The sequence below is a fragment of the Buceros rhinoceros genome, unplaced genomic scaffold (assembly GCF_000710305.1).
Source record: "Buceros rhinoceros silvestris isolate BGI_N320 unplaced genomic scaffold, ASM71030v1 scaffold37455, whole genome shotgun sequence".
Taxonomy (NCBI): Eukaryota; Metazoa; Chordata; class Aves; order Bucerotiformes; family Bucerotidae; genus Buceros; species Buceros rhinoceros.
Window position 1 is genome coordinate 1 of NW_010415256.1, and position 10297 is coordinate 10297.

The 10297-nt window shown below is 35.0% G+C and overlaps 1 protein-coding gene across 1 annotated transcript in view; it reads left to right on the top strand.

The window, feature by feature from the left end:
* Positions 1 to 659: 659 nt before the first annotated feature.
* The window catches only part of LOC104494519 (ryanodine receptor 2-like), a gene marked incomplete at both ends in the record, with an annotated part of 21656 nt that continues 12018 nt past the window's right edge, over positions 660 to 10297 (top strand). Inside the window, 4 exons of the mRNA XM_010137369.1 lie at positions 660 to 781; positions 3173 to 3356; positions 4088 to 4223; positions 8808 to 8903. Of these exons, the coding sequence (XP_010135671.1) occupies positions 660 to 781; positions 3173 to 3356; positions 4088 to 4223; positions 8808 to 8903 (538 nt within the window). The remainder of the gene's footprint in view (positions 782 to 3172; positions 3357 to 4087; positions 4224 to 8807; positions 8904 to 10297) is intronic.

Below are 10297 nucleotides of genomic sequence, written 5' to 3' on the forward strand. Positions count from 1 at the left end.
ATATAGGAAACATTTTAATATGTATGTAATTTTTAGTGATTATAATACTAATATAATATCTTTAATTATTGTAATACTTAATTCTAGAGTTATTCAAAATAAGATTCATTATTGAATAATTATGTAATATAAATAGCTTGTGTGAGTTATGAAAGAAAAAATTATCTACAATTGTTTAAAATACTTAAGTAGATTGGATTGAATACCTTTAGAGCTATGATAACTAAACATGAAATACTGTAAGTTATCAGTAGTGACTCAAAGCATAAACAGAAAAGAAGGCCAGTAACATCCTTGGAAGTCAGGACCAGTAAAGATCTTGTCTGTACTTTAGAGGTTTGTTGCTGTGTATGGGAAGGTTTAAGGTTGACAAAACCAAACAACGAACACAAACCCTTAGACTTTCTTGTTTTTTCATAGATTATATGGTTTACAGAAGCTGCAGCTTTGAGATTATTATGTCACCGAACCTGCTGACTCAGTACAAGTGTGTCCTTGGACATGAGGAAGTAAAAAAGGGATTATCTGCTTCTAATTATTATTTGTTTTGAATGTGCCTTTACAATTTCTTAGCATGCCTTACTGTGTGAATGTTCATACTTCATATTTGTGAATAGTGTTTCATTTTGCAATGACCGCTTTTAATTTTTGTATTGCAGGCAATAATGCATCATGAAGGTCACATGGATGATGGTTTAACATTGTCCAGATCTCAGAATGAAGAATCTCGTACAGCACGTGTCATCCGTAGTACAGTCTTCCTTTTCAACAGGTTTATAAGGTGTGCTTTTAAAATGATCTTTTCATCCCTTTTCTTTTTTTCCTCTTTTATTTTATTCAAAGTGGCCATTAGCACAACAGCGAACAATTTAGCCTGCAGAAAAAAAACAGATGAATACCTCTCAATCCAGACTTTATGCCAATTTTTAATGTGTTATCCACAGAGATGTACCTTGAGAGGTATGGGTCAGTTTCTTTTCTCTACCTTCTAGTATTAGTTTATTGTTCAACTTGATTTAAATGCAAAAACATCCTCAAAATGCAAAAAACCATAAAAGATATTTCTTTTTCTTGCTAAAATTAGCTGTAAGTCATGCAGTACATCATTTAGCTCTTTCTTTTCTAAGTACAGTTTTTAAAAGTGCTGTTCTTTGACAAACCTGGAAGAAGGAGAGAACTATATTACTACGAATTTGTGTGAGACATGAATATACTGAAGAAGTTTTTCTTAAAAGTATGAAATTACATCTTCTTTCTACCCTCACGTTAAACTTTCCTTATTTGTTCCGTTTTAATGCTTCTTGTTTCTTTAATATTTACCAACATGTAACATGTTTTATTCTATAATATTTAAGCCATTTAATACCAGGTTTATGCAATTTACATTTATCTTCCTACTCCAAATGTCCTCCTAAACAACACTGATAAAATGCTAATTCTCAAATGTTTGTGGCTTCAGTAATTGGTGAAATGCCCCTCTCATCAGTGTAGCTGGTGTTAGAAAAAGCATGATAAGCAATAAGGCTATATGGAATGATAAGAATTTTGTAAGAACTCATCTATCACAAGAGAAAACAGTGTGGATGGTGGTGGCCTGATGCACCCATGTCCTAAATCAGTGCGCAGCTGAAGACATGAAAGTGCCAATTTATTGAAAAACATTTACCTAGGTGCATAAATAACAACAAATTAAAAAACACGTGTCAGGAGAATTGCCTACTGTATGACATCTAAAATACAAAAGAAATGCAAGCCCTAGGTCACTTTGTAAATAATACATTTTCTTAGAAGCTTCCAAGAGTGTCATAAAAGATAAGGACAGGGAAAGGCAATTTAGTGATAGAGTTTCACAAATGAAGGTACTGCTAAATTACAGGGGAGATATTTGTGGAGTGCACAGGGACAAGTCAGTGTTCAACAATTTTAGTTTTTGCAGGATGTTACTCCAAGAAGAAAAAGCTGAGTTGGAGAGGATCAAAATTACTCCCTTAAGTGTGTACCCTACTTCTTTCCTGTGAAGTCAGTAAAAAATTACACTTCAGTTAACATTAAGTTTTAAAGATAACTTTTTTAGCTCTCTTTTTGAAACTACATTATTTATTCTAAGAGATTTTTTATTATTTGGTAGTAAATATTTCTACTGAATACGTATTTTGTACATTTAGAAGTTTTCCAGCCCTACTTTACTATTTGAGATGAAAATGCAGAGTGACATGTCAGTTAAAAAAATAAACAAAAAACCGCCAAATGAACCAACCAACCATTCCTTCCAAACCATCCCACCCTCGTCCCCAGTCAGTGTTGTCTTAATTCTGTAAAAAGCAGAACATAAAATTGGGCTTGTGCTCTGTATCATGCCCTGGAGAGGAATCCTGGGAGCAAGCAGGGTGCTGTGCACCTTGGGAGAGAGAACTGGTGGGGACACTTCTGGGTCAGGTTGTTGGTGACCTTTGGTGCCTCTAATGAAAGAAAAGAAGGAGATGAACATGGAGCTGGGAGGGTACCTGTGTGGACATGGTGAGCTCCTCTGTCAGCTAAAGCTCAGTGGTCTTTGTTGGGGATTCAGCTGAGCAAGGAGCAGGCGCAACATGGATGGGAATGGTCTGCTACCCCACTTCTAGGAGACGATGGTCACAGCAAGGCCAATCTTGAATTGTGTATCAGGGAAACAAATAGACTAATGACGTGCTGCAACAGTGTGGAAGAGCTGCATCCTCCATCACGGAAGAGGGCTTCAGGACAGGGTAGGGACATGTTTAAGAGCCTGTATGGACTAGCTGGGCCCTCTTTGACACAGTAGGACATGTTCTTTGACTTCTGCCCATTCCAGCCTCATGATGCTTTGAATGGGTTTACAGTAACTTCTTTTCATCTTTTGGTCTGCCTCTGATACTGCTAAATGCCTAGATAGAATATCAAAATATGTTTTCTGGATTTCAAAAAAATTTGGGAGAAACAATGTTTTTGATGCTTCCAGTTTGTTTGGGTAGACAGGAGTGGATCATGAAGTGGAGAATGAGCAGACATAAATAATTTTTAAGAGGTTACATAGCTGTCAGAAAATGCATTGAGCTTTTGCATCTAAGCAAACTTTGCTTTTAAACCTATAAAGAGTTTAAACGGTAAAATAAATCAATTTCCAATACCCAGGAGACTTTGCATCTTCTTGTAGGGGCCTTGATGTTCTTAGCAAGAAAGCGAAGTCTTCCACTGTTGATTTGCCTATTGAGTCAGTCAGTCTAAGCCTTCAGGACTTGATTGGCTACTTTCACCCCCCTGATGAACATTTGGAACATGAAGACAAACAAAACAGGCTCCGAGCACTGAAGAATCGCCAGAACCTCTTCCAGGAAGAGGTATTCTCTCAGTTTTTCTTCTGGTTTTCCACTATGTTGTTTGCAGCATTGATGTCTAATCTGGAGTCTGTTTGCAGTGGTTTTTTTTTTTTTTTTTTTTTTTTTTTTTTTTTTTTTTTTTTTTTTTTTTTTTTTTTTTTTTTTGGTCCTGTAGGAGTCAAACTATTTGCTACATTTATAATCACTTTAGATCTGTTGATTTTCCTGTATATTTAAAGAAATACATTTAAGGCCTTACTTCCTGATTCTTTTAAAAAAATTTACATATTAAAATAAACTCGTGCCTGAATTCTAATAAAGGTTTACTACTTATGTGTGAATTAGTTTCTTCTGTTAGGGTTTAATCTCTTGATGCAAAAGGATGTTTCGGTTTAATAAGTATGATGCAAATACTTTGTTTAATACTGTCTGCTGTTTTTCTGGTAGGAATAGTTGTCTGTACTTAGAAGCCCAAATGCCTTCCAGAATAGAAACTTGCCTAAAATTGTATCTGGAATACTGTTTATTTTTTGTTTTATTTTGACTATCCTAAATGGTAATTTTTAAATTACCACAATCAAGGAAAACTTTTCCATAGATATTGCTTTTGTTTGACTCCACATATATATTCTTGTGGTTTGCATATTCTGCCTTTCATACTTTTTTTTCTCAAATTTCTGAAAATTTTATGTGTTTGCACTGAAACAATGCTTTTCTTTTTTCTCTGACAATCTGAGCCTTTCCATTTTTAGGGTATGATCAACCTCGTTCTTGAATGTATTGATCGCTTGAATGTATACAGCAGTGCAGCTCATTTTGCAGACGTAGCTGGAAAGGAAGCTGGAGAAGCATGGAAATCTATTCTGAATTCTTTGTATGAATTACTAGGTAAGACGTATTATGGGTTATTTGGATTTTTTTAGTTCAAAATAATACTCAGATGAAAAGAAACGCGTACCTATTTTAGTATAGAAGAATTTCTATACTAGAAATTTAGGATACAAATTAAACAAGATTTTTGCATTTCCAAGTCCTTCCATGTGCTTAAGAACAAAGTACTCTGAAAACACTGAAATAATGTTATTTTTCTAATAATATTTATTATGATAAATAGTATGTTTCTGATTTAAATTAAAAGATGGATTTCTTTTTCATATCATCATATTCCTGATATATCTTGTATACTGCCCAACAATGTGTGAATGAAACATACAGAAACATGTCATTACTGTATTAAGGAGCTATGACGTTGTGGTCAGTTCTGTGGAAGTCTACAGTTTTCCACACATCTGTCTGCAGAAACTGTATGCAAGGCTATTATACTGAAAACTTGCATCCCTTCAAATTCAGAGTCTCAGAAAATGAAATTTTAATGTCATACTTCACATAAACTCTCCTTACTACCTAACTGCAAAGTGAGGCAACCGAGGCAGGAATTCTGTATATAGTACTGTTACTTTTCCATAGTCAAAGTAGGTTCATCACCTTGTGTTCTTTGAAGAATAAAATAATTTTTTAGGGGAAAAAGGATATCCATCACAACCGTTGATAAGACCAGTGAGGTGCTTCTGTCTGGTCTACTCCCTCTTCTGTCAGAGGAAATAGAAGTTGGCACAGCAAATGTTGAGACTAATAGAATCCCTCTCCCATGATCTGTCAGAGCAAAGAAGCAGCTAGCTGAAGAGTGGCTGCTGTCACCTAACCGCAGGCTGTTAGGGTAGAAAGCGGTTCCTGAGGCTGTTACTCTGCTTGAGGAGTTACCACTTCTATGTAGTTGAAGATTGTAGCACGATGCATATGCACAGGTTGCAAGGGTGACCAAAAGTGGCATTTCCTAGCATTAGATTGGTAGATTTTATGAACATTATAAGGTAATTTTAATGTTTTTTGATTTGATTTCCATGGGGTTTATAGTTGTGAGCTGAATACACCTGCTATACATCTGTCTCCAGTTCTGTAACTTGCAGCATAGTAACAAGTGAGTGAGTCACTATGAGGGTCAGAAGCAGGACTGGAACTTTAGATACATCAGACTGCTTTGATTTCAGCTAAGAGTTATTTGTAACAACGTGACACTGTTGTCCTTTATATTCTAATTCTATATAAAGAGCTATTTCAGAGGTAGAAGGGAGGGTTTGCAAGTGGGTTTGTGACACATGATGACTGAGAAATTATATGACTTAGCAACATGAATTGTAATGTAGATTCTTGAGTGGAGAGCCCAGATCCTTTCCCTCCTTTTTTCAAACTGGTATCAAGCCTTTCTCAAGTTTGTTTGCATATTATGGCTGCATTCTTCAGAACTCTATGGTCTCTTACAGGAAATGAAGGAAATGTTTCTTACTGTTTTCACTATATTTCAAAAAACCAAAACAATCCCATGTAGCTTTGACTATCTTCATGCTTGCAAGAAACCGTATTGTTCAGTGTGAATTTTTTGAAGGCAGCTCAATCATTGGCAGACAGAAAGGGAGGCACATTTTATCTTTGTACAGTTAAAATGTTGAAAAGATACATGAAACTAAACTAAGCTTTCACAGTGAAAATGATACTAAATCTTAATATGAGCTTCTTATCACAACAGTACTACTGTTATATTTTCCATCCCTCTCTTTTCTCTTTACTTACCCTAATGTCTGTATGAATGCTTGAAAATGTGATGTTATGTAATGTGGATTGGGATAAAAAGATCTTCAAGAAGGAACATCTGTAAAGACTTTACATCTTAATCTATCTTTCAGCTCTTATAAGCCCATTAAGTAAAACGAATCTGATTTAAGTTTTGGGTTTTTGTGTTTTTTTTTTTTTTTAAAGTGTTTATTTTATGTATGCTAATGGTAGTTGTTTGATTTATTAAGAATCAATTAAAGAAGCTATGGCAGTAATTATGAACATCTATACGAGATCCAGGGAGTTAATGCCTCAGTGAAATAAACTGATGACCTTTTAGAGTGTAGATTGAGTATAAAAGTCTGTGGTTGGGTTTTTCATAGGTGTAGAGGAGTGTTGCAGGTTTTGTAACAATGTAGTTTGTTTTTCTCTTATCACATTAAGCACAGTTCAGACTGGAGGAAGTAGTAGCTTGATTGTTGAATCTTTTCTCTAAATCTGAAATTTCCAGTTGACAAGACCACAAAATTTGTTCTGGAACAGTCTGCTTGTCCTGTACCGAGTATTGTTTCTGTGGTTTTGAAGTGAGAACAGTATGTAGGCTTTTGCTGACCTCCCAGTCTACGTGCCCCTCCTGCCTGCCCCCTTATGTTATTTCCCTAACTGCATTATATTCTGACAGCTAATGCTTAAGAGGCCTGGCTTCAATCTGCTATAATGAATTTGTATGTTGCTCTGTACTGAATAATGCTGGAGCTGTACAGTAATTGCACAGATGACAGATATTGCTTGCTCAGATTTGCTTCAGCAAACACTACTTTGTTTTTTGAGTCTGCACATACATAAAAGTAAACTGTGATGCCAGAATTCATGGCTTTTGTCACGTCATTGATGTGATAACTGTGAAGAGAATGGAGGCGTTTAAAGACTTCAAGTTGAGACTGGATACTATCCTGTATAAAAATCACAGAGTGGTTTGTGTTGCAAGGGACCTTCAAAGAGCATTTAGACCAACCACCCTCATGGTAAAAAATGCTTTCCTTATAATCAATCTAAATCTGCCCTTTTTCAATTTAAAATGATTGCCATGTATCTCGTAAGGCATCTGTCCTTCCTCCGTTACAAATACATACGATCTGAACTTGTATTTGATCTATTTGTATCACCAAAGAATGTGCAAAAGTATATGTAGTGATGTGGCTGTGTTGTCTGACTGACCACAGTCTGGTTTTTATGTCTTTAAGACTGGATGCTACCCTTGCTCAAAGCAGTGAGCAATGAAAGAAACAACTGTTGGGTATTATTTTTTTGTTTTCAGTGTCTGTGTCTCATTAAGTTATGTGTCTGTTTTTTCCCATTTAATGTACAGCTTTAACTACTGAATACTAACCTTTCTCAAACTTCTGAGCTGCATTTTGAAACCATCTATGTCTTATTACTGTTAATGAAGTTAAATTTATTGATATCATGTGAAGCAATGAACTATCACTGTCTTAATTTTATGTTCATATCTGAAGCACAGTGACATTTTGTGGCTTGCCTGTTATCAATAAAATGTCATTTACACAAATGGTGTTTCATAGTTCTAATCTGTGTCTTTTAATGAGATTCTCCTCCTCTTATGATTGCCAAGTATTTTCAAATGACTATAGTCATGATTAATTAATTATGTAAGATTTCAGGGTATAGATTTTAAAATCATATAATATAGCAAAATAAAAGGTGTTTTTGTTGTTGTTTGGTTTGCTTTTTAGGGGTTGGGTTTTGGGTTTGTTTGTTTTTACAGTTGATTTTTTTGTTTGTTTGGGGGGTTTTCTTTGGCTATGAAGCACTTGGATTGTGATCTCTTCCCTCGCCATACAGAACAGTTAGTGCAGTGACTAACTCCAAGATTTCTTTCCTCCTTTATAGATACAGTTTAATAGCATGTTTATGTCACAAGTCTGTAAGCTTAACCTTTTATAAAAGAAACAGCATAAAAAACACAGTTGCAATTTAACATAGGGAATTTCTGCAGCAATAAAACATAGATTTTAAGATATCATTGACAGAATTAGAGAAGAATCTTAAGAAAAGCAGTTTGCACTGTTCCACACACCAAACATAAATGTTAGTGCCTCACTCTTGGGGTTTTTGTTTTGTTTGTTTTGTTTGGGTTTTTTTAGTTTTTTTTTGAGTAAAACAGTTGCTTCTCTAAGAGCTCGTGTGTATGCACATATATGCAAATGCATGTATTCCAGGACAGGGCAGGCTTGTGCCTCCAGTCTTCAGTGAGATTTCTGGTCAGTTATACCTGCCATGTCAGTGCATGTATTCAGTGTACTTCAGTCTTCAGCTTAAATCATGAGGGTGAAACAAGTTTCAAACCAGTTACTACCACCCTACAGCCCTGTCAAAACTATGACAGACAGCTCCTGGAAATCTATCTTAGTTAGTTCCTATTATTCTTGAACTTGTTTCAATAGAAAATAATTTACATTCCTCACCTATGTTGGTGGCTTCACATTCTGCTCTTCCAATGTTTCCTGTCAATACAAGAGTACTGTTTTATAGAAATTTATTTCTATAGTAGCAGCCAGCTTTTGACATGTCAGTACTGGCTACTTTATGTAGAGAGTTTTACAGGGATTATTGGGGTGATTACAAAGCCAAAATAATTCAAATCCTTAAAGGTCAATTTAATGCCAAGGGTATTTTCTATGCTTAAATCTATCACTCACATTATTTAAATTTGAATCAGAAACATCAAGAATTGAAGATTAAGACTTTTTTTTTCTAATCGTTACTGACAAGACAAGGATTCTTGTAGTTTAAACTGTCTTATAATTGTGACTTTCCCCCCCGCCCCTCTTTTTCCAATAGCGGCTCTGATTCGAGGGAATCGTAAAAACTGTGCTCAATTTTCTGGATCTCTTGATTGGTTGATCAGCAGATTAGAAAGACTGGAAGCTTCCTCTGGTATGCTTTTAAATATTTTAACTTCTTATTTTTTTCAGTTTTTCGTTCTTTAAAATTGGTGATGTACTTGTTCAGTCTAATTATAATGAAGTTCTTCCTATGAGAGATAAAATTATATTAATAAAGTGAGATTTATATTTGTAACATTTTTAGAGATTTGTTTCAGTTGTATTTCGGCCTTAAATTCTGTCAGTCTTCTGTTTTCCTTGACCAATTGGCTGTAATGTTATCTTTTAATTTGGGTAAACCATTTGGTGAAACAGTTGTTCTACAGTTTCACTTGTATTAAGTTGCTTTCTCTCTAACTCTGGTAACCTTCCTTCCATTCTCTTTGGAAGTCTGCATGTTTTTTAGGATTGACGTCAAACAAAATGAAGCATTAACCCTATAGAATGGATATAATTTGTTTCTTCTTGAAGGACTTCAACATAGGGCAGTTCGCGTATTCTACTTGAGCATGTGTAAATAGATGGGTCTTTAGAAAGTACCTATATGTTTGCGTGTCACAGTGCTATCTCTGTAATACTTACACATTCCCTTTCTAATCACATCTTTCACTCTCGAGGCCTGAATTTCTATCTGAAGTTCACAGGAAGGAGCATGCACAAAACACATTTGTGATTTCAGAATATGGAAATTCTGTCTCACTTTAGATACAAATTGTTTAAGCTAGCTTATTTATTTTGTTTGTCATTACCTAATGTCTTATCTTCCTTAGTGTTTATGAGATGCTATTAGTCTCTGTGTTGCTCAAAGTGAAATTAAATGAAATTATGCTGAACTGTACTGTACTTCTCACTGAAGTGGTGATCTTGAATACTGTTTCCTTGGAAGCAGTCTGTTCTCTGTAAACCTACTCTGCCAACAAAACACATTATGTTTTTAAGTTTCCAACGTGTTTTTTTAAAAAATACTGCAACCAAACTTTATCAAAAGACCTTTTTGGACTATATTGGAAAAATAGACTTTTTGAGCAGAGTAGGAAGTAAGTAGAGTGAACACTGCACATTAGTAGTATCTTAAGATACTTCAAAGACACTAGAACTATATTTCTGCAATTAATAATGTTGATTTCATGGGTGATATTTGAGTCTCTTGCACCATTTTACTCATATAAGTACAATCTTTTTCACTTTTTCTTGCATGAATATTTAATTACTGTTCTTTTCACCATGAAAATATGCCAAAATGATGTCTCCTAGGCATCTGAACTGTAGACAGTAATAAAACTTGGACCCGGCAGCTGAGAAATGAGATTCAAATAGAGTGATTAGTTCTGGAATCTTAAGACTGATTTTTAACTCTTTTCAAGCATGTTTTTCATTATGGAGGTGTTAAAGATCAAAAACCAACGTAATACCGTTGATATGAAATGTCACTGCAGTCTGATCCCC